Here is a 25,378-nt window from a genome sequence, read left to right on the forward strand (position 1 = left end):
GAAAACCAAACTGGATATGTAAGACCCCAGGTCTGGGTAGGTTGATTGATTGGTTGGTTGGTTTTGTTAACTGGCCTTCAGTAATGTATTTTATCTTCTGAAAAGAAGTGTTGAGAGCCTGGATAGTGGTTTTTACCTGCACAGCACTGAGAACAAGTGGCAAAGGATGAATGTTGCAGGGAACTTTGCAATGCTAGGCTTTTCTGCAGCTGATGCCCTATAATACCTGAAAGGCAAAGGAAGAATTGATACTAGTGACACAAGAGCAGAAGGTGTAACACTGTGAACTGCTGCTGTTCCATCTGTATGCAATATTAACAAAGGAAGCTATCCACTGTAACCAATTTTGAAATATATTTTAGAATACAAACCAGCAGATGATCATTCACTAAAACAACATACCCTTCATATCTCTATTCATTTACAGACAAAAATTACTGTGATGGTGAGCACTAATCGGTCTAAGGTCAGAAAAACAAGGTAAGGTACAAAGAACAATTTTGTTTATCATTTATTTAAAAACATCCAGAAGATGTCAAAGCGGTGTACAAACTACATTCATAACAGATCTTGCCTGGTATTTGTGACCTGGATTGGCCACTGTTGGAAACAGGATGATGGCTTGATGGACTTTTGGTCTGTCACAGTATGGCAATACTTATGTACTACAAAAGAATGCCATAAATAAGACCGACTTTATATGGGATCAGAGTTATACTTATTAGAGGGGGCTTCTCATATACCAATCTTCTAAAAATGCCCAACTCTCAGACTATTTTACAGCGAATCATACATAACAAAGAAAATCATACAGAGCAGGAAAAAAACAACAACTAAAAATAGAAAACAAACCATGGTAAAACACCACTTTACAGGGGGGAAAAAAGGGGGTGGAGAGACAAGAGGAGCTAAACTCTGTCACAGGACACTGCATTGGGTAACTCCAGAATTAGGTACAGGAGCTGCTCAAATAATAGGTTTTTAAGGTTTTCCTGAAGGGACTAAAACAGTATGAGGCAAAGAATTCCATTACCTAGTGGGCTAAAAGGTAAAAAGCAGAGTGTCTAGTGGATTCATTATAAGCATTCCGAGGGGAAGGAAGAACTAAACGATGTGAATCTAAACAATGAAGATGTCTGGAAGGAATATATGGAAGAATCATATTCAACAAATAAAATAGAATACCAAAGTGAAAGGATTTAAAGGCTAAACATAAGACCTTAAACTGTATTCGCTGGTGGACTGGGAGCCAATGTAGGGATTTCAGCAGAGCTGAACAATGATCAAACCAGTTGGCGATACATAAAAAGTGGGCAGCAGTATTGTGCAACGTTTGTAAATGTTTTAATTCTAATTAACACAAGCCAGTGTAAACTATGTTACAGTAGTCCAAGGTAAAATTATGTATCATACCATGATAATTTTCTTTCCATTAATCATAGCTGATCAATCCATAGACTGGTGGGTTGTGTCCATCTACCAGCAGGTGGAGATAGAGAGCAATCCTTTTGCCTCCCTATATGTGGTCATGTGCTGCCGGAAACTCCTCAGTATGTCGATATCAAAGCTCCATCCGCAGGACTCAGCACTTAGAGAATTACACCCACAAAGGGACACTCTGCCCAGCTCACCACCGCCGAAACGGGGGAGGGGAATTAACCCAGCTCATCCCCACACAAGTGGGGGAGGGGAATCCGTCCAGCTCATCCCCGCGGAGCGGGGGAGGGACACCACACCCGCCGATGCGGGGGGATCTGGCTTATCCTGCAACCGCGGGAGGAGCTGACAGACCCTAACACCGCCGAAGCGGGAGGGGTACAAAGCTGCCCTACAGCCGCACGAAGCGGGAGGGAGTGCCGGCAGAATTTAAGTCTCAATCCAGCCCCGTAAAACGGAGGGGAGAGGAATGCAGCAGCTCACTGTAACACAAACTCGTCTCAACTCTTGAAGGATCCAAGTGAAAAAACTTGAACACGAAGTCCTCCTGAAGTAACTGAAGACTAAACTTGAACCTAAAATTCAACCAGAATATAAACAGTACAGATATCTGGGAGGGGCTATGGATTGATCAGCTATGATTAATGGAAAGAAAATTATCAGGTATGATACATAATTTTACCTTCCATATCATCAAGCTGATCAATCCATAGACTGGTGGGATGTACCGAAGCAGTACTCACCCAGGGCGGGACATAGAAATCCCTGACCGCAACACTGAAGCTCCAAACCGGGCCTCCGCCCGAGCAGCCACAGTCAAGCGGTAATGCTTGGAGAATGTATGGGCCGATGCCCAAGTTGCCGCCTTGCATATCTCTGCCAAGGAGACGGACCCGGCCTCTGCCATCGAGGCCGCCTGAGCTCTAGTGGAATGAGCCTTCAGCTGGATAGGCGGCACCTTCCCCGCGGCCACATAAGCCGCTGCAATGGCTTCCTTGACCCATCTTGCCACTGTAGGCTTAGCAGCCTGCAGACCCTTACGAGGACCTGCAAACAGGACAAACAGATGATCCGATTTCCGGAAATCATTGGTCACCTCCAAGTATCTGATGATGACTCGTCTCACGTCCAGATATTTAAGAGCTGCTGATTCACATGGAAGCGAGAAACAATCTTGGGCAGGAAGGAAGGCACTGTGCGAATAGTCACTCCTGCCTCAGTGAACTGCAGAAAAGGCTCTCGACAAGAGAGCGCCTGGAGCTCGGAAACTCTTCTGGCTGAAGTGATAGCCACCAAAAAGACTGCTTTCAACATCAGGTCTTTCAGAGATGCCCTCGACAAGGGTTCAAAAGGCGGCTTCTGTAATGCTCTTAGCACCAGATTGAGATTCCACGCAGGCACCACCGAGTGCAGAGGAGGGCGCAGGTGATTAACTCCCTTGAGAAAACGCACCACATCTGGCTGCGAAGCCAGGGAAGCACCCTTCAGGCGGCCCCTGAAGCAAGCCAGGGCCGCTACCTGGACTTTAAGGGAACTGAGCGACAGGCCTTTCTCCAGACCTTCTTGCAGGAATGCCAACACTGAAGAAATTGGAGCAGTGAATGGAGAAAATGAGCCTGCTTCACACCACGCTGCAAAGGTACGCCAAACCCTGGCGTAAGCAGTAGAAGTAGAGCGCTTCCTCGCTCTCAGCATAGTGGCGATGACCTTGTCTGAGAAGCCCTTCTTCCTCAGACGCTGCCGCTCAATAGCCAGGCCGTAAGACCAAAGGGGGAGGGATCCTCCATCACCACGGGACCCTGATGCAACAGGCCCTGCTCCACTGGCAGCCGCAGAGGATCGTCGACTGAGAGCCTGATCAAGTCCGCATACCAGGGACGTCTGGGCCAATCCGGACCCACCAGGATTATCCGGCCTGGATGCTTTGCCACCCGGTCTAGCACCCTGCCCAGCATGGGCCAGGGCGGGAACACATAGAGAAGCTCTTGTGTCGGCCACTGCTGGAGAAGAGCATCTACTCCCAGGGATCGAGGGTCCCGTCCTCTGCTGAAAAAGCGCGGCACTTGGCAATTGGCCGATGACGCCATCAGATCTAGGCTCGGCTGGCCCAGCGCTTCGTGATGTCCAAGAACGCCTGAGCAGATAGCTGCCACTCTCCGGGCTCCAAGGTATGGCGACTGAGAAAGTCCGCCTTGACATTCATGACTCCGGCAATGTGGGCCACTGACAGCTGTTCCAGGTTCGCTTCCGCCCACTGGCATAGACTCATAGCCTCCTTGGCTAGAGGGGCGCTCTTGGTACCTCCCTGGCGGTTGACATAGGCCACAGCAGTGGCATTGTCCGACAGGACCCGTACTGGCTTCAACGCCAGTACCGGGATGAACTCCAAAAGCGCCAACCGAATGGCTCTGAGTTCCAGGAGGTTGATAGACCACTTTGCCTCTGCAGGAGACCAGAGCCCCTGCGCTGTCCTTCCCAAGCAGTGGGCTCCCCAGCCCGTCAAAGAGGCGTCCGTCGTGACGACAATCCACTCTGGGGTCACCAGAGGCATTCCTGCAGACAACTTGTCTGTCTGCAGCCACCAGCTCAGCGCCTTGCGCACTGCTGGGTCCAAGGGAAGGCGCACAGCATAATCCTCCGACATCGGAGTCCAGCGCTGCAACAGAGAGTGTTGTAGTGGTCTCATATGAGCCCTGGCCCAGGGCACTACTTCCATCGTGGCCGTCATAGAGCCCAACAGCTGCACATAGTCCCAAGCCCGAAGAGGAGAGGCTACTCGGAACTGGTCCACCTGAGCCTGAAGTTTGACAATCCGATTGTCTGGCAGAAACACTCTGCCCACTTGGGTGTCGAATCGAACTCCCAGATACTCCAGGGACTGAGTCGGGCGCAGCTGGCTCTTCTCCCAGTTGATGACTCACCCCAGGGAGCTCAAAAGAGCAACCACCCGGTTCACAGCTTTGCCGCACTCTGCATAAGAGGGGGCTCGGATCAACCAGTCGTCCAGATAAGGATGGACTTGTACTCCTTCCTTTCGCAGGAAGGCCGCGATGACCACCATTACTTTGGAAAAGGTCCGCGGAGCAGTAGCCAACCCGAAAGGGAGGGCTCTGAACTGGAAGTGTCGTCCCAGGACTGCAAAACGCAGGAAGCGTTGATGAGGAGGCCAGATGGGAATATGCAGGTACGCTTCCTTGATGTCCAAGGAAGCCAAGAACTCTCCTGCCTTCACTGCCGCTATAACAGAGCGGAGAGTCTCCATGCGAAAGTGCCGCACTTTCAAGGCCCGATTGACCCCTTTGAGGTCGAGGATAGGCCGGACAGAACCTCCTTTCTTTGGTACCACAAAGTAAATGGAGTAACGTCCCTTGCCAATCTGATTTTCTGGCACCGGAACGACCGCACCCAGGCGGATCAGGTTGTCCAAGGTCTGCTGCACTGCCACAGCTTTGACCGGAGACTTGCAGGGAGAGAGTACAAACCCGTCTCTTAAGGGTCGGCAGAACTCTAGCTTGTAGCCGTCTCTGATGACTTCCAGCACCCAAGCGTCTGAAGTTATTGTGGTCCACTCGCCCAGAAACGAGGACAGCCGTCCTCCAATCTGCACTGGGGCGTGGACCAAGACCCCGTCATTGGGTACGAGACCCTGGGGGAGGACCGGAGGGAGCACCTCCAGGACGGCGGTCTCTGCGAAAGGAATGCTGCTTGGGGGAGAAGTTCCTCTTGAAGGAAGAGGGGGCAGAGGAGCCCGACCTGCCCGGGCGGTACCGACGGGCTTCCTGAAACCGTCCTCTGGAGGTACCGGAACGAGTACTAGCCCGAGCCCTGACCTCTGGTAACTTCTTGCCCTTAGACGTGCCGAGATCGGTCACGATTTTGTCCAGCTCGACCCCAAAGAGCAGCTTGCCTTTAAAAGGCGATCTAGCCAGGCGGTATTTAGAGGCGTGGTCAGCAGACCAATGTTTCAGCCAAAGCCACCGCCGCGCAGAGACTGTCTGAGCCATGCCTTTAGCTGAGGCTCTCAAGACATCATACAGCAAGTCTGCCAAATAGGCTAAGCCCGATTCCAGGGCCGGCCAATCAGCCCTCAAGGAATGATCCGAGGGGGAAGCCCGCTGCACCACAGTCAGGCATGCCCTGGCCACATAGGAACCGCAAACCGAGGCCTGCAAACTTAAAGCAGTCGCCTCAAAGGACGACCTTAAGGCCACCTCCAATCTTCTGTCTTGGGCGTCCTTTAGGGCCGTGCCACCTTCCACCGGCAAAGCCGTTTTCTTAGTCACCGCAGCGATTAAAGAATCCACGGTAGGCCACAGATAGGCCTCACGTTCACTTTCAGGCAAAGGATAGAGGCGAGACATAGCCCTAGCCACTTTGAGGCTCGCTTCCGGGACATCCCATTGAGCCGAAATTAAGGTGTGCATGGCATCATGCACGTGGAAGGTTCTAGGCGGGCGTTTCGTCCCCAGCATAATGGCAGAGCCAACAGGGGCTGAGGGAGAGACGTCCTCCGGAGAGGAAATCTTCAAAATGCCCATGGCCTGCACTAACAGGTTGGGCAAATCCTCTGAGCTAAAAAGCCGCGCTGCAGAGGGGTCATCCGCTCCAACCGAGCGGGGATCCGTCTCCTCCAAGGAATCCGCAAAGGACCGTTGGGAGAACTCAGATACGCTGCCCTCATCTACATCGGAGGAGACAAGGTCCTCCAAGGCCTGGGAATCAACCCGAGGGCGTTTACCTCCGGGGACCTCAACCTCTTTACCAAACGAGGGAGCAGGGGCAGCGTTTTGCATAAGGAAGGCCTGATGCAGCAGCAAAACAAACTCGGGGGAGAAACCCCCCAGACCGTGCACGTCCGCAGCCTGGGCAACAGCCCTAGACGCACCCTCAACCGGCGCTCGCAAGAGCGGGGGAGAGACATGCTGCGCATCCAAAATGGCGTCCGGCGCGACACTCCGCGAAGGAGCCGCGCGGGAAAAACGACGCTTAACTTTAGCCGCTTTGGTGCCGTCGCCCAAATTAAGGGCGTCCATGGCATTAATGTCTCCCTCAAGGGCGGCCCACGAAGAAGCCGTCCGAGCCGCGTGGCTGGCCAAGATGGCGGAGGCGAGCAGCGGGGGATGGGCGTTTATGGCGGGAAAAACCGCCACGCCGGAGGAAGGACCGGGACACTCATCGGTCACGAAACTGTCACCCAACAAGGGCGAATCAGACTTTAAGACCCCCGCATCCCCTCTAGAAGCGCCTAAGCGATCCGGGGAGCGACTCTTTGCGCCCTCGCCCTCCGACGCCATATGCCACGTGGAGATCAATCGGGGAACCCCCTGCCCGCTATAAAAAGGTAAAAATTACCTGCTTTCCGCTCCGAGCTGTAACGACCTGGTGTCCCAGTGAGTAGCTGCAATAAACGTTTAAATAAACGTCGAAATAAACGCCTTTAAGGACGTTCAAAATTTTTTTTTTTTTTTTTTTTTTTTTTACGGAGCCAGCGGGAGGGGGGAGAAAAGGAGGGACCTGGCGCCACCAGGTTTGCACTTGCTCAAGAAGAGCCCTCAACCCCAGGCACTCAACAAAACCTAAAAATTAGGCTTGGAGGCCTAGCCAGAGCTGCTGCTGTGTGTGACCACCACCTGCTGAGATAGAGAACATACTGAGGAGTTTCCGGCAGCACATGACCACATATAGGGAGGCAAAAGGATTGCTCTCTATCTCCACCTGCTGGTAGATGGACACAACCCACCAGTCTATGGATTGATCAGCTTGATGATATGGAAGTGAGAGATAACAAAAGCAGGGACTAGCATATGCAATGAGGAAAGGTCCAATAGGTATCACCAAAACAGGGAAGATAGGATATCCCAATAGTGAGGTTGCAAAAGAGACAGTAGTAGATCAGGAGTCCTTAAATAATAATCATACAAAAGACTGCAAATTAATACCGTCAAGTACTGAGCATGATGTAAATAGGAACAACAAACATAGTTTGAAATGTCTATATGCGAATGCCAGAAGCCTAAGAAATAAGATAGGAAAGTTAGAATATATTGCACTAAATGAAAAATTAGATATAATAGGCATCTCTGAGACCTGGTGGAAGGAGGACAACCAGTGGGACACTGTCATAATGGGGTACAAATTATATTGTAGTGATAGGGTGGATCGAATTGGTGGAGGGGTAGCATTGTATGTTAAGAAGGGCCTTGAATCAAATAGATTGAAAATTCTGCAGGAAACAAAACACATCTCGGAATCCCTATGGATTGAAATTCCATGTGTAATGGGGAAAAGGATAGTGATAGAAGTGTACTATCGTCCACCTACCCAGGATGAACAGACAGATGTAGAAATGTTAAAGGAAATTAACAGAAGCAAACAAAACTGGGCAACAGAATAATACTGGGTGATTTCAATTACCCTAATAGTAACTGAGTAAATGTAACATTGGGGCATGCTAGGGAGGTAAAATTCTTGACGAAATCAAGGACTGCTTTACAGAGCAGCTGCTACAGGAACCGATGATAGAAGGAAAAATTCTGGACCCAGTCCTTAGAGGAGCTCATGATCTGGTGCAGGAGGTAATGGTGCTGGGGCCGCTTGAAAACAATGATCAAATTTGATTTTAGCTTTGAAGTAAGTATACACAGGAAATCCAATACGTTAGCATTTAACTTTAAAAAAGGAGACTATGATAAAATGAGAAGAGGAGCGGCAGGCGTGAATGCTGTTCAAAAACACCATCCTGGAAGCCCAGGCCAAACATATTCCACATATTAAAAAAGGAGGACAGAAGACTAAATGACAACCAGCCTGGTGAAAAAGTGAGGTGAAGAAAGCTATTAGAGCTAAAAGAAAATCCTTCAGAAAATGGAAGAAGGAACCGAATGAAAATAATAAGAAACAGCATAAGGAATGTCAAGTCAAATGCAAAGCTCTGATAAGGAAGGCTAAGTGGGACTTTGAAAAAAAAGACTGTGTTGGAGGCAAAAACATATAGCAAAAAGTTTTTTTAGGTATATTAAAAGCAGGAAGCCGGCAAAAGAATCGGTTGGACAGCTAGATGACCAAGGGGTAAAAGGGGTGATCAGGGAAGACAAAGCCATAACAGAGAGATTAAATGAATTCTTTGCTTTGGTCTTCACCGAGGAATATTTGGGAGAGATACCGGTGCCAGAAATGGTATTTTAAGCTGATGATTCGGAGAAACAGAATGAAATCTCTTTAGACCTAGAAGATGTAATGGGGCAATTTGACAAATGAAGAGTAGCAAATCTCCTGGACCAGATGGTATTCATCCCAGAGAACTGAAAAATGAACTTGCGGAACTATTGTTAGTAATATGTAATTTATCCTTAAAATCGAGCATGGTACCAGAAGATTGGAGGGCAATGTAACGCCGATTTTTAAAAAAGGTTCCAGGGGATATCCAGGAAATTATAGACCAGTGAGTCTTACGTCGGTGCCGGGCAAAATGGTAGAGACTATTATAAAGAACAAAATTACAGAGCATATTCAAAAGCATGGATTAATGAGACAAAGCCAACATGGATTTAGTAAAGGGAAATCTTGCCTCACCAATCTATTACATTTCTTTGAGGGGGTAAACTAACATGTGGATAATGGTGAGCCGGTTGATATTGTGTATCTGGATTTTCAGAAGGCGTTTGACAACGTACCTCATGAAAGACTCCAGAGGAAATTGGAGAGTCAAGGGATAGGAGGTAGTGTTCTATTGTGGATTAAAAACTGGTTAAAAGATAGAAAACAGAGAGTAGGGTTAAATGGTCTCAATGGGGAATGGTAGTTAGTGGGGTTCCCCAGGGGTCTGTGCTGGGACCGCTGCTTTTTAACATATTTATAAATGACCTAGAGATGGGAGTAACTAGTGAGGTAATTAAATTTGCTGATGACACAAAGTTATTCAAAGTAGTTAAATCGAGGGAGGATTGTGAAAAATTACAAGAGGACCTTACAAGACTGGGCGTCTAAATGGCAGATGACATTTAATGTGAGCAAGTGCAAAGTGATGCATGTGGGAAAGAGGAACCCGAATTACAGTTATGTCATGCAAGGTTCAACATTAGGAGACACCAACCAAGAAAAGGATCTAGGTGTCACCGCTGATGATACATTGCTCAGTGTGCTGTGGCGGCTAACAAAAGCAAATAGAATGTTAGGTATTAGTAGGAAAGGAATGGAAAACAAAAATGAAGATGTTAAAATGCCTTTGTATCACTCCATGGTGCGACCGTACCTCAAATATTGTGTTCAATTCTGGTCGCCACATCTCAAAAAAGATATACTGGAATTAGAAAAGGTGCAGAGAAGGGCGATGAAAATGATAAAGGGGATGGGACGACTTCCCTATAAGAAAAGGCTAATGAGGCTGGGGCTCCAGCTTGGAGAAAAGACGGCTGAGGGGAGATATGATAGAGGTCTATAAAATAATGAGTGGAGTGAAACGGGTAGACGTGAAGCATCTGTTTACGCTTTCCAAAAATACTAGGACTAGGACGCATGCGATGAAGCTACAAGGTAGTAAATGTAAAACGAATCGGAGAAAATATTTTTTCACTCAATGTGTAATTCAACTCTGCAATTCGTTGACAGAAAATGTGGTAAAGGTGGTTAGCTTAGCAGAGTTGAAAAAAACGTTTGGATGGCTTCCTAAAGGAAAAGTCCATAGACCATTATTAAATTGGACTTGGGGAAAATCCACTATTTCTGGGACAAGCAGCATAAAATGTTTTGTACTTTTCTGGGGATCTTGCCAGTTATTTGTGACCTGGATTGGCCACTGTTGGAAACAGGATGCTGGGCTTGATGGACCTTTGGTCTGTCCCAGTATGTACTTCTTTAAGGGACATAATCTGCAAAATGCTAAAAATCCAGACTGTAGCACTTTAGAAACCTATTTATGGAAGGAAAGTGAGGTATCAAAAATTATATCCATGGATCGAAAAGAATCAACAGTTCTGATTGGGCAAATTACAAAATCTGTCAACCAACAGGCTGTAGTCTTACTCTGATTAGGGACCATTTTGTGATCAGAAAACCAAGCTGCCATGGTCTTACAGCATACCTGGAGATTGAGAAAATTTCTGGAAGAGAGAGCAACTGGGAAGACTAACAGAATATCATCAGCATTTAGAGGAAGATGTTTTAACAAATAAAGAACGACCAGACAAGAAAACAAGAGAGAACTTTTCCTGATATACCTATTTCAGCTAGACGAGCCAGAAGTAATGGTGAAGGTTCAAGGCTGCAGATACGTAGACAGAATCTAAAAGAAGGATCATATCAGTTTCAAATATAGAATGAACCATAGGTGCCAGCTCTGTGAGTGCAGTGGATGCTTTAGCATCCCGGTGTTCAGCAAGCACCTTCACCGTCTCCAGAGTGGTAATCTGTGGTAGGATCAGCACAGAAGTAGGCAACCTCAGTCATTGAGGGCTGCATCCCAGTCGGGTTTTCAGGATTTCCCCAATGAATATGTATAAGATCTAGTTGCATGCACTGCCACCATTATATGCAAATAGATCCCATACATATTCATTGTAGAAATCATGAAAACCTGACTGGGTTGCGGCCCTCAAGGACCGAGGTTGCCCACCCCTGGATTAGCATCTCCAATTGTTTTGAAATGTTGGCTCTCAGGAACAATGTCTCCACATGGGTTAGTTTTGCACATACCATCGCAGCAATGATCCTAAGCTTAGAACATGTGAACGTAAGTGTTGCCATGCTGGGACAGACCAAATGTCCATCAAGCCCAGTATCCTGTTTCCAATAGTGGCCTGTCCAGGTCACAAGTACCTGGCAAGATCCCAAAAAAGTAAAACAGATTTTATGCTCCTTATCCTAGAAACAAGCAGTGGATTTTCTGAAATCCATCTTAAGAACCTGTTTGTACTTTAACACCAGTAATTTGCAAAGCATTCAACCAAACAGTCGTAGAAGCCAATGAAGCACAGTGCCAGCCTTAAGTCGTCACAGGAAACATCTTGCACTGACATGATCTATTCTTGCCTAGAAGATAACAAATCAAAGCACACTTCCTCATTTTTGCCCTGAAATCGTAAGCCTAGAATAAGCAAAGGTGATGTAGTTATGACAGTCTTCTGCAATACAGCCTGTAATGAACAAAACAGATGAAATGCATCTTGCACTTGACCTCAGAACATCATGAGCCAAGTGAATTATATGCACTTGATATGGGGCCCAAATGATAAAATAAACACCAAGACAAAGATGACTCACTGAGCTGCACAAAATCAAGGATCTATGAGTCTGTGCAAAAGGATTTCAGTATAAGGAGAAGAGTACAACTCGTTCTCATCTAAACAAAATACTGAAGAAACCTCACTTGTAAAAATGATAAATCTAAAATAATAAAGAACTTCACAGCTAAATTTGCAAACAAGAAACATACCAAAGAAGCAGGTACACTTTGAAGCTATCAAAAGCAATAAAAAAAAAAAACATAAATCTGGAAGAAATTATGTGACAGAAATTATACTTTATATTGGTATAAATAGCTAGCAGTTAAGCATCACTCCAAACTTTGGTTCAGCTCTGGGTTTAGGTGTTTAGAAAGTGAAAAGGTATGGGGGAGGGGGGCAGGGATAAAGGAAGAGGCATTTTCGATATGACATCTAAGTCCAACTTTGGATGTTTTGTTAAAAACATCCAAAATTCAAGTGGGGAATATAGCCATTTTCAAAACAGAAAAATGTCTTTTTTTTCTGAAAATGGGTATTTGCTAGATGTTTTTATGCTCTGTGTGTTTATTTTTTTTCTTTTGGTCCATTTTCAAAAAAAAAAAATCCAAGTGAAAAACACATAAAATCAAGTTATTTGGGATGTAGGAGGAGCCAACATTCTTAGTAGCTTGACCATACAGACATCCCAGGAGAGCAATTGGGCACCCTAGGGGGCACTGCAGTGGACATCAAATAAATGATCCCAAGTACACATCTCACTGTTGCTCCCTTATCTCATCTGCTGAGCCTCCCAAAACTTCCCCAAACCCCCCACAAAACCCACTACCCCCAAGTGTACACCACTACAATAGTCCTTATGAGTGAAGGGAGCACCTATATGTGGGTACAGTGGATTTCTGGGGAGTTTTTGAGGGCTCACAGATTCCACCACAAGTTAACAGGTAGGGGGAGGTATGGGCCTGGGTCCACCGGTCTGCAGTGCACTGCACCCACTACTAGACTACTCCAGGGACCTGCATGCTGCTCTAATGGATCCGAGCATTACATCTGTATCGGCCCGGGAATCAGCATTTTGCCAGAGCAAAGAACAAAAAACTTTGCTAGTTCTCTGGCATGCGTGCAGCTTGCATGCACGGACTGACTTCCTGTCCGCCACGCAAGTGCGTACCTCAGTTAAGTCAAAAGCATAACAAATAACTCCAAGGGGAGGTGGGAGGGATTGTGAGAATAATCAGCCTGCTGTCCTCGGAGAATACCTGCTACAGGTAAGTATCTTCGCTTTCTCAGAGGACAAGCAGGCTGAATTATTCTCACACGTGGGGTATCCCTAGCATCCAGGCTCACCCAAAACAATAAACATTGGTCAATTGGGCCTCATAACGGCGAGGATTTAACATAGGTTAATCTGAAACTATATACCGCTAGCTGAGAGTGCAGTCTGGAACAGAATAAAATGGGCCTAGAGGAGTGGAGTTGGATTCTAAAACCCAAACAGATTCTGCAGCATTGACTGCCCGAACCGACTGTCACATTGGGTATCCTGTTTAAGGCAGTAATGCGAGGTGAATGTGTAGACTGAAGATCATGTTGCAGCTTTGCAAATCTCTTCAATGGAGGCTGACTTTAAGTGAGCCACCGACACAGCCATGGCTCCAACATTATGAGCCATGACATGGCCCTCCAGAGTCAGCCCAGCTTGGGCATAAGTGAAGGAAATGGAATCTGCTAGCCAATTGGAGATTGTGCGTTTTCCGATAGCGACTCCCCTGTTGGGATCAAAAGCAACAGATAACTGGGCGTACTGTCTGAAGGGCTTCGTCTGCTCCACGTAAAAGGCCAATGCTCTCTTGCAGTCCAAGGTGTGCAAACTGCTTTTCGCCAGGGTGGGCATGAGAACGGGGAAAAAATGTTGGCAAGACAATCGACTGGTTCAGATGGAACTCCAACACCACCTTCGGCAGGAACTTAGGGTGCGTGCGAAGGACTACTCTGTTGTGATGAAACTTAGTATAAGGTGCATCCACTACTAGGACCTGAAGCTCACTGACCCTACGAGCTGAAGTAACAGCCACCAAAAAAATAACTTTCTAGGTCAAGTACTTCAGATGACAGGAATTCAGTGGCTCAAAAGGAGCCTTCATCAGCTGGGTGAGAACGATGTTGAGATCCCATGACACTGGCAGAGGTTTGACAGGGGGTTTTGACAAAATCAAACCTCTCATGAAGTGAACAACTAAAAGCTGTCCAGAGATAGGCTTACCCTCTGCATGCCAATGATAAGCGCTAATTGCACTGAGATGAACCCTTACGAAGTTGGCCTTGAGACCAGACTATGACAAGTGTAGAAGGAATTCAAGCAGGGTTTGTGTAGGACAAGAGAGAGGACCTAGGGCCTTGCTGTCACACCAGACGACAAACCTCCTCCATTTGAAAGAGTAATACCTTTTTGTGGAATCTTTCCTGATCTGGGTTTTTCTGATCTGTTGAAGAAGGGCCATCTTCGAAAGCTAATCAAAAAATGTATTGTTAGTTCAATAAAAAAAGATATCATCTTATTTTCTATGTTTTATTTTATTACATTTCTATTGGAATCTTTCCTGGAAGCAAGCAAAACTAGGGAGACACCCTCCGAAACCCAAGGAGGCGAATTCTAAGTTCTCAACATCCAGGCCGTGAGAGCCAGAGACTGAAGGTTAGGATGTAGAAGCGACCCCTAGTCCTGAGTTGAAAAACACTCCAATCTCCACAGTTCTTCGGAGGACAACTCCAGAAGTAGAGGGAACCAAATCTGACGTGGCCAGTAGGGTACAATTAGGATCATGGTTCCGCGGTCTGGCTTGAGTTTCAGCAAAGTCTTCCCTACTAGAGGTATGGGAGGATATGCATACAGAAAACCTGTTCCCCAATGTAGAAGAAAGGCATCTGACGCTAGGCTGTCGCGGGCCTGAAGCCTGGAATAGAACTGAGGGACCTTGTGATTGATTTGAGTGGCAAAAAGATCTACCGAGGGGGTGCCCCACGCTCAGAAGATCTTGCAGCCTACGCCCATATTCAGCAACCACTCGTGAAGTTGCATTACCCTGCTCAGCCTGTCGGCCAGACTGTTTACACCTGCCAGATAAGTGGCTTGGAGAAACATGCCATGACGGCGTGCCCAAAGTCACATCTGGACAGCTTCCTGACACAGAGGGCGAGATCCGGTGGCCCCCTGCTTGTTGGTGTAGTCTCCCTTTCAGGTGGAGGGGAAGGTTCAGAGGGAATCCCAAAAGACTCATTGGGGGAAAAGTATCTAGGATCTTTCTCTGACTCCCACGAATGCTCCTCTTCAGTATCGGAGAGCACTTCCCTAACGGAACTCCGAGACTGAACCTGCCTAAATGCCGAGGATCGACATCCTCGATGGCGATGTTGAGAAGCAGACGCCCGCATGGACTGCGGTGAAGCTTCCTCCACCGACGTTGAAGGGGAGTTGACCTGGGTGGCAGTCGACACCGGTGCCGCTTGACAGGGACCTCACCGCAGGCAAAGGGCCAGACGCTGTGAAGTTCTAGAAGCAGGGCCCAGATGCGCTCGTCGAGAGCCGCCATCGGAGAAGGCTGTAGGGTCGGTGGAGCAACCGGAGGCAGAATCTGCTGAGGTTTAGGAGCAGGTACCGGGCTGCCAAGAGACCGACGCATCGGTACCTCCTGTATGGAGGGGGAGCGGTCCTATAGGCGCCGACAATTCTCGGGTGCCAAATCCTTCGACGCCCTGGAGCTCCTGGCACCGTGTGTCGAAGGAAATCGGTGATGGTGCTTTTTTGCCTTCTCTTGATGCCTGTCCCCGAGGCTCCTCGGTGCCGACGAGGACGACGTGGAATCGTCACGTCCAACAATGGTCGGTCCCAGGGGGCCTACACAGCAGGAGGCCTCTAGACAGGTGGAGACCCACTTGATGACTCACTACTCCCAGCGTGTCTTGGCCTCTCAGCAGCCATTATCTCTGCTCCTGACGTCGATGCTTCCCTTGGTACCGATGTCGATAGTGACGTCGAAGGACCGGACCGAGCCCCAAAAATGTTTCTCGCGTTGGGCTTCTCGAGCTACTTGGGTCCGCTTCTTCATACGAAGACACAGAGCACAAGAAGCTGGGCTGTGGTTGGGCCCAAGGCACTGGATACACCAGGAATGGGTATCGGTACCTGAGATGATCTGGTTGCACAGAGTACAACGTTTGAAGCTGCTGGGCGTCTTCGATGACATGGGGGAAAAACGGCTCTGGCGAAATCAAAAGACTCGACTGTGCCAATAAAAAGGGGCACAAAAATGAGGAGAAAACCTGACCGCGCGGCCTTAAACCATCCGCGTCGAAAAAGAAAGGAAACTTAAAAATGGAGAAAAAAAGACTGAGGATTTAACAAAAGGGAATTCTATTTTTTTTCTTAAAGAAAACAAAGTAGAAAAAGAGAAAAAAAACGCAAAAAAAATCGCTGTTCAGAAGAAACTGTTTCCCGGGCCAGAACGAGGAGCACAGGAGGAACCTGCCGCACCTCGTCGCGGAAAAAAAGTAACTGAGGTACACGCTCATGCGGCGAGCGGGAAGTCAGTCCGTGCATGCGAAGTGCGCACTGTACGCATGCCAGAAGAATCTAGCAAAGTTTTTTGTTCTTTGCTATTTCAAAATGCGGATTCCCGGGCCGACGCAGACGTCGACCCACATGTGAGAATAATGCAGCCTGCTTGTCCTCGTAGAATGTCTTAATTCACATTTTGGGGGGGGGGGGTAGGAGGGGGTCAGTGACCACTGGGAGAGTAAGGGAAGGTCATCCCTGATTCCCTTCAGTGGTCATTTAGGGCACCTTTTTGTACCTTATTCGTCATAAAAACAGGTCTAGCTCAAAACATGCTAGTTTTAGTCCTGGCCAGTTTTGTTTTGTTCCAATATGACTGAAAAACGTCCAAGTGTTAAGAATGCCCAGATCCCACCCTTAACATGCCCCCTTGTGATCTGAACACACTTCTGACGATTTTATAGAAAAGCATCTAAAAATTGGTTTTGAAAATACCAATTTGGACATTTTTGTGAGAAAAATGTCCAAATGCAGATTTTTGCCACTTTTTGGACATTTTTCTCCTTTGAAAATGAGCCCAAAAGTCAACCACCTGACAAGGCTCTGTTTAAGGATGTTATTTTTCAAGCTGTCTTGGAGTAACTCTAACCGGACTGCTTTTCAAGATTCATTGTGGATGTCCAGAAAACTAGGTGTCCAACTGGGTTGAAGCCCTCAAAGATCGAGGTTGGACACCCATAACCTCCAGGGCCAGCTATCTGACATTAACTAGTGGAAAACCAGAAAAATAACAGGACATACCCCACAGAACTTTATTATCTGACACCTGCATATAAGAGTCTAAAACTAGAAAAGTGGAAAGCAATCTTCAGCCAACGCTCCTACACAAATTTTCACTGGGAAATGCTAGGATTGCCAAATCGGGCACTCCCTCACAACCAGTACATCTACGCCATTACCCTGTACCTCTTACTGGAAGAGGTGGGGAGGTTGTTTCCCTTCAGTTCTGGCAGGGCTTAGGCACCCTAGGGAAACTTTCAGTCCTGCCCTGCCCTGCCCCACCCCACCCCCCACATTAATTCTCTGGCCCTCTGCCCTCCCCTCAGCAATCAAGATCAACCAACCCAACACCATCTCTCCCTCTAGGTACATGGTCTACCTGAAAACGCCCACACTTCCTGCTGCTTGTAAAAATATCTCCTCTTGTTTCTTTCATTTTGTGTGGCTGTCAAAGCCTATTTTGATCTGACTGCAAGTGAAATTTGGTAACCCCCAGAAACTGCTGCCCTAGGTTGCTAAATAGTCTTGCCTATGGTTAGGCTGGCCCTGAGTTTTGCTCACCTGTTGCTCCATTCTTCTTCAGTTTGAACTTTTTGTCCAGATGTTTCAGTGCAAGGAAATCCCTGTACCATTTATCCACTGACTCCATTTTCCTCAGGCCTGTGACATTATAAAAATACCTGAAGATTAACATTCAGTTTCTTCCGTTACTGTAATGTCCACGCCCTGGGTAACGGCTCTGCTTATACTGGGATTTAATATCAACATTACTATTCAGTGCAAGACTACACACATAAAAGACAAAGGAGAAATTTGGTCTTATCTGATAATTTCCTTTCCTTGAGTCTTATAGACCAGTCCAGATGTATGGATATGCCCCCTTCCCCCCTCCCCCAGACTGGTGAAGACAGAGGAGGCAGATGCCTCCAGTGACATCATTACCACTATTAGGATTCATGCAGAGCTGGAATTTACCAGAACAATGTATAATAAAGCAGAACCTGCTTATCAACAAAGGGTAACAAGAACCAAGCACCCTGCCTCCTCTCTTGCACATAAAACATAGATGGTCAACAAAAATGAGCCACGTAATTTCAGTTCTGGAGAGAACACTTCGTCTGTAGCCAAGTACTGCTTCTTGGCATTACGTTCTATTCATGCTACTTGCCATTACTTGATGACTCAGCCCTGCCCACATTAGTTTTTGTCCTTGTAATTAGTAGATCTAGACTTCTATAACTCATTACTTCTTATGTCAATCCACCATTTATAAATTATTGTATTTATTTTATTTACACAACTATTTGATTGCCCATTGCACAATGGAGGGTGGCCAATGTAATGCCAATTTTTAAAAAGGGTTCCAGCGGTGACCCTGGAAATTATAGACTAGTGAGTCTGACATTTGTGCCAGGCGAAATGATAGAGACGATAATAAAGAACAAAATTATTGATCACATACATAGGCATAGATTAATGGGACAAAGCCAAGGGAAATCTTGCCTCACCAATCTGCTACATTTCTTTGAATGGGTGAATCAAACCTATAAATGGCAAGTGACCGACTCACCTGCAAATGCGCAGTAGAGACTTCCCTCTCTGTCCCGCCCCCGCGTCAAGACGTGATGACGGGGAAGGGGGGCGGGACAGAGAGGGAAACTGCGCTGAAGGGAAGGGAGGGAACCGCTGACATCGCTACCGCTCCCCCCCCCCCCCAAGGTAGCCGCTACCGCCCCCCCACCCCGGAGTCGCCACCACCCCCCCTTCACCCGGCCCGGGCCCTCTCTTCGTTATTGAACTTACAGCAGCGCCGAAACAGCAGCAAGCAGCTCAGCTTCAGCTCCCGTCGGTCTTCCTTCCCTGCCTGTGCCCCGCCCTCGCCGACGTGACGTCACACGAGGGCGAGGCACAGGCAGTGAAGGAAGGCCAACGGGAGCTACTGCTTGCTGCTGTTTCGGCGCTGCTGTAAGTTGAATAACGAAGAGAGGGCCCGGGCCGGGTGAAGGGGGGGGTGGTGGCGACTCCGGCGTGGGGGGGGGGCGGGTAGCGGCTACCTTGGGGGGGGAGGGGACATGGGACGTCTCAGAAGGAGGGGGGCCTTGGAGCTGGGAGGGAGGGAGGGAAGGAAGGGGGCCTGGGGAGCTGGGGGGGCCTGGGGCCTTGGAACTGGGAGGGAGGGAAGGGGGCCTTGGGAGCTGGGGGGGCCTTGGGAGCTGGGGGGGCCTGGGGCCTTGGAACTGGGTGGGAGGGAGGGCGGGGGGACTTGCAGCTGGGAAGGGGGGAGGACTGGAGCCTTGGAGCTGGGAGGGAGGGCAGGGGGGCCCTTACAGTTGTGAGGGAGAGCAGGGGGCCTTGGAACTGGGAGGGAGGGAGCTGGGGGGGCCTGGGGCCTTGGAACTGGGAGGGAGGGAGGGCGGGGGGCCTTGCAGCTGAGAAGGGGGGAGGACTGGAGCCTTGGAGCTGGAGGGCAGGGGGGCTGTTACAGTTGTGAGGGAGAGCAGGGGGCCTTGGAACTGGGAGGGCGGGAGGGCAGGGGGCCTTGGGAGCTGGGGGGGAGGGCCTGGGGCCTTGGAACTGGGAGGGAGGGAGGGCAGGGGGCCTTGGGAGCTGGGGGGAGGGCCTGGGGCCTTGGAACTGGGAGGGAGGGCGGGCAGGCAGGGGGCCTTGCAGCTGGGAAGGGGGGAGGACTGGAGCCTTGGAGCTGGGAGGGAGGGCAGGGGGGCCCTTACAGTTGTGAGGGAATGGGGCCCCTTACAGTTGTGAGGGAGAGCAGGGGGCCTTGGAACTGGGAGGGAGGGAAGGGGGCCTTGGGAGCTGGGGGGAGGGCCTTGGAACTGGGAGGGAGGGAGGGCAGGGGGCCTTGCAGCTGGGAAGGGGGGAGGACTGGAGCCTTGGAGCTGGGAGGGAGGGACAGAGGGGGCCTTGGAGCTGGCAGGGAAGGAGGATGGCAGGGGCTTTGCAGCTGCAACGGGAGGGGGGCCTTGGGGAAAAAAAACATTCCAATACCCGCCCGTTTTTACGGGCTTAACGGCTAGTAAACAAATAAAGGTGATCTGGTTGATATTGTGTATTTGGATTTTCAGAAAGTTTTTGACAAAGTATTTCATGAACAACTCCTGAAGAAATAAGAAAGTCATGGGCTAGGAGGCAGTGCCCTATTGTGGATTAAAAACTCGTTAAAAGATAGAAAACAGAGAGTAGGTTTAAATGGTCAATATTCTTAATGGAGAAGGGATAAATAGTGGGGCTCCCCAGGTATCTGTGATAGGACCACTGCTTTTTAAACAAATGATCTAGAAATGGAAACAACAAATGAGGTAATCAAATTTGCTGACGATGCAAAGTTATTCAAAGTTATTAAATAACAAGAGGATTGTGAAAATTGTAAGTGAACCATATGAGACAGGGAGACTGGGCATCCAAATGGCAGATGACATTTAATGTGAGCAAGTGTAAAATGATGCATGTAGGAAAGAGGAACCCAAAGTACAGCTACAGTAGAAGTCCAAAAATCTGGACTGCTTGGGAAATGGGTCAGTCCGGATTTTCAAATTTTCTGGATTCTCAGGCAGTACTTTTAAAATTCAAATTTAAGGAAGAATAAAGAGATGCATAGGCAAATGTTTTTGATTTATTCCCCATGCAGTGTCTCTCCTTTCCGTCCACAGTCTATGTCTCTCTTCACCATGCAGCACGCCTCTGTGTCTCTATTTCCCATTCAGCATCTGTCTCTCTCTTCCCCATAGGAGGGGGCCCAGGGGCTGAGCCCAAAGAAGGAGGCCCAGGTCTCCCAGTCTCCCCCATGGCTACATATCCCCTCCCTCCGTCCCTCGCATGGTCCAGTGTCTCTCCCTCCCCTCCCATGGCTCTCTCTCAATCCGCAGTATAAAATACTGTACCTTTTCAGAAGTCTTCCATGCTGCAGCACCAGCGTCAGCCTTACTCACAGTCTGCCTCCTCCAGCGTGCACCAAGCCTTTCCCCTCTGACCCGTTCCACCCCTTCTGATGCAACATCCTGTTTTCGGAAGGGTGGGATGGGTCAGAGAGGAAAGGCCCGGTACAGGCCAGAGGCAGCCTGTAAGGCTGGCGCAGCGGCGTGAAATACTTCTGAAAAGGTACAGTATTGTACAATGGAGAGGGGGAGAGAGCCGCAGAGAGGGCTGGGAGCAAAGGGAGAGACACCAGCCCGTGGTTGGAGGGGGGAGAGGGAGGGAGAAGGTGTAGTCCGGATTTTCGAGCGGTCCGGATATCACAATTTTGGGGGTTCAGATTCTTGGGAGGTCCAGATTTACAGCATCTGGATTTTTGGACTTCTACTGTACACGATGTAAGGTTCCACATTACGAGTCACCACCCAGAAAAAAGGGACCATCATTTAGAATACATTGAAACCCTCTGCTCAGTGTGTAGCAGCAGCAAAATAAAGCAAAGAGAATGTTGGGGATTATTAGGAAAGGAACAGAGAACAAAACTGAGAATATTATGCCTTTATATCGCTCTAAAGTGCGACTGCAACTTGAGTATTGTACTTAATTTTGGTCACTGCATCTCAAAAACAGATCTAATGGAATTAGAAAAGGTACAGAAAAGAATGATGAAAATGATAAAGGAGATGAGATAATTTCCATATGAAGAAAGGCTAAACAGGCTGGGGCTCTTCAGTTTGGAGACAAGATGGCTGAGGGGAGATTTGATGAGGTCTATAAAATGCTGAGTGGAGTGGAACCGGTACATGAATTACTTGTTTACTCCTTTTAAAAACAAAAAGCATAGGAGGCACACAATGAAGCTACTAAGTAGTAAATTTAAAACTACTTTGATGCTAGAGAATGTTTTAAAGGCAGTTAGCTTAGCAGGGTTTAAAAAAAGGTTTAGCCAACTTCCTAAAAGAAAAATCCATAAATCATTATTATTTTTTATTTTTGTTACATTTGTACCCCGCGCTTTCCCACTCATGGCAGGCTCAATGCGGCTTACATATTGTATACAAGTACTTATTTGTACCTGGGGCAATGGAGGGTTAAGTGACTTGCCCAGAGTCACAAGGAGCTGCCTGTGCCTGAAGTGGGAATCGAACTCAGTTCCTCAGTTCCCCAAGACCAAAGTCCACCACCCTAACCACTAGGCCACAGGTTATTCCTGGGATAAGCAGCATAAAATTTGTTTTACTTTTGCCAAGTGACCTGAACTGGCCATAGTTGGAAACATGATACCGATTGATGGAACTTCTGTCCCAGTATGGTGATGCTTATGTACTGCTACAAAATACAGCAAATTAATTTCATATGCCCACAAATTCAATTCTATTAAACCTTTACTTTAAAAATATGCACTAGTTCCCAGTCAGTTACTGGACAAAGTTTACAGTCAACTTTGGCTCAAAGAGCCTTTTGAATGGGTCTCTTATGTCATTTTTATGATTTTTGGATCCCTAGTAGGTATGTTCAGAAGACCAGAATCGGCTCATAGTGCCGCCTCTGGATATGGCTGGACTAGATTCTACTAGACAGTCAGCCTTTTATTTTATTGCACCAAAGGATGGCGCTCCTGTTATAGCTACACCAAGAGCCCAAATTCAAAAATGTTTAAAAAGGCCTTGTCAACTTAATTCTTTTCATTAGCTTTTCCCGAGTAGACCTAATGGATTGACCGCAGATGGGCTTCTTCTACCTCTGTTCAATTTTATTTCTAGTCTTTATCAATTCCATTTGTTTTTTTTTCTTTTAATCTAATGTAATTGATGTAAAATGCTTTAATTTAAACTCTAAGAAGAACTGCATAACAAATTCATAATAAATATAAACACAACTAAGGCAGCTAAGACTTCCTGAGTGGGAACCAGGCTGATCTAGCAGGGCTTAATGAAAGGAAGTTATAAGATGAGTACATTTCTCCTTCCTTATCATCATGCTAGACCAGTCCAGGCACATGGGAAGTACCCATACTCTAACTGACTGTATGGAAAGAAGTCATGGCACCCCAAAGGCAGAGTACTGGGCATCTGAATATCCAGCCTATAATGCTTGACAAACAAATGGAGGGACAACCAAGTTGCTGTTCTGCAGATGTCCTCTAGTGAAGCTTGCATCCTAGTGGAATGCACCTTGAGGCCTTGGGAACTTGGCACCCCTTTACCAAACAGATGGATGATGAGGTGGCCCAAGGCAAGATGCCACATAAGGCAGGGATGAGATGCCACCGCCATCCCACCCCCCAGCCACAGTCTGGCATCTCCCCCCTTCCCTGAGTTTACCTTCTTTTTCCATTTTCCAAAAGGCAGCAGTGGCAGCGATTCCCATATGTTGCCCTGCTGCTGCCACCGGCCTCTTCTCCGCTGCGGCCCACCCCTGAGGAAACGAGAAGTTACATCAGAGAGGTGGGCCACAATAAAGGGAAGAGAATGGTGCCGGTGGCAGGGAAGCATTTGGGAACTGCTGCTGCCACCTTTTGGTAAATGGGAAAAGAAGGTAAACTCGGCGAAGGGAGTGGAGGAAGAAAGGGGGAGATACTACTCCAGGAAGAATGCCGCCTTAGACTTCTGCCTTAGTTGGCCTCATGGTAGGGCCACCACTGGGTGGATGCTATCACCAACCTGACCTAGTGAGCTATGGAGGATTTGGACACTGCTTCCCCTCTGTGCCGCCAACTGAAAAGAACAAATTGACTGTCCATTTTTGGAAAGGATTGGTCTACTCTAGAAAGCAGAGTAAAACACCTACTCATATCCAACCAAGAAAGGACCTTATCCTTCCCTTTTCCCCTCCTCCTTCACAAATAAAGGGAGACAAATGGACTAATTCAAAAGAAAAGGTAACACCTCCTTTGGGAAAACCCTTCAGATACAAACGTAAGCTAATGACATCAAGGTCTTTCTGGTTTTTAAGAAGATTCCTACTATTGCTGAGGAGTTACCTTTCCAAAGCAACCAGCATCACTCAAGGGCCAAACTGTTATGCACCAACATTTGTGCAATCCACTTGCATCATGTCAAACAGCAGGCATAAATGTGTGAACCTAAATGCAGCATCCTGCATGCGCAACTGATAGTATTCTATGTACATATCACATGGCAACATGCCCATGGCCCACTCATGAACCTCCCATATACAGTTAGGCACTAGAATACTTAGGGGTAGATTCAGTAAATGGTGCCTAAAGGTAAGTGTAGAGCCATTTCAGTGGCAGTCTATATGCATGGAGACAGGGTATGAAACATCAAAGCATTTCAGTGACAGTCTAACAGGATGGGGGTGGATAGGTGAGAGTCAAGGAGACAGGAGAGCAATACAATTTACAAAGCAATACAATTTTGATGCTTTGATGTTTCCCTCATCCCCTGTCTCCAGGCATATAGACTGTCACTGAAATGCTTTGATGTTTTACTGATATACATACTGTCATCTACCAACATTTGCTTATTTCCGATCTGACGAAGGCCAACCTTCGAAAGCTAATCAAGAAACGTATTAAGTTATGTCCAATAAAAAAGGTATCATCTTATTTTCTTTTCCATGTTTTATTTCTATTGATTACCTTTAAAAGTGGACTAACACAGCTACCACACACCTCCCACTTCCACGTGGAAATCTCGACATGACATATAGAAGCCAAGGGTTTATGTCCAAGTGCACATCTACTATTTACATCTCCATTGTGGCGTGGTGGCTAGAATTAGCGCCTACCTTTTGGTGCACTATATAGAATGAGGGAGGAAGCTCTTTGGGGAGGGCACGTGCGCAACCCCCCTTTCACTATTGTGCGTCCCTGGAATAATAAATTTCAGCTTCCCCTCTCCTCAAGCCCCGCACTCATTTCTCGATAGAGCTCTATCAAGACTCTCCCTCCCCTTTCCATTGTCAGACCAAGTCCAGAGAACTTAAAAATAAAGGGAAAGAGAAAGTTACCGTGCAATGAAAACTCTCTCTTCTTAGCACGCAGTCCCACTTCGGCCGGGCGGCGGGCGCTGTCCCGCCCCCACCACCGCGGCGCACTCCCGTGACGTCAGAAAAACGCCACCGCGCCCCTGAGTCTACTGGGTAATGTTGTCCGGCTCTCCCCTACACCCTGGTCCGGTGATGTTTGTTAGGAAGATTATTTGGAGGGGGGGGGCGGCGGTTAGGAAAAGCGACTGTGATCCATCACAGCAAACTCTCAAGTCATATAGCCCTTCTCTCCTCTTTCACACAAATTGGAAGGAAACTGGATATTCGCAAATTAATATTTCATGCGCCTTCTCTCCTTTGTTTTATGCTATTGTAATTATCTCTTTCCTTTGTAGTTTTGCACTTTTTATGTCCACGTGTTTTATTCTATCCTTTCTAACTCTTAAAGAGTACAAGAATGGAACTCTTGTGAATTGGTGTTCATCCCAGAGACAATATAGCAAACCTG

General features: G+C 47.7%; 1 protein-coding gene across 1 annotated transcript in view; it reads right to left on the reverse strand.

Annotated features, from left to right (window-relative positions):
- The window catches only part of LOC115469000, a 58,414-nt gene extending 33,449 nt beyond the window's left edge, over window positions 1-24,965 (reverse strand). Inside the window, exons 1-3 of the mRNA XM_030201233.1 lie at window positions 24,892-24,965; window positions 17,548-17,646; window positions 137-226 (exon numbers count right to left, since the gene is read on the reverse strand). Coding sequence (XP_030057093.1) covers window positions 137-226; window positions 17,548-17,635 — 178 coding nt within the window. The 5' untranslated portion in view covers window positions 17,636-17,646; window positions 24,892-24,965. The remainder of the gene's footprint in view (window positions 1-136; window positions 227-17,547; window positions 17,647-24,891) is intronic.
- Window positions 24,966-25,378: the final 413 nt, after the last annotated feature.

Source organism: Microcaecilia unicolor, chromosome 4, assembly GCF_901765095.1.
Source record: "Microcaecilia unicolor chromosome 4, aMicUni1.1, whole genome shotgun sequence".
In the NCBI taxonomy this organism is placed as follows: domain Eukaryota; kingdom Metazoa; phylum Chordata; class Amphibia; order Gymnophiona; family Siphonopidae; genus Microcaecilia; species Microcaecilia unicolor.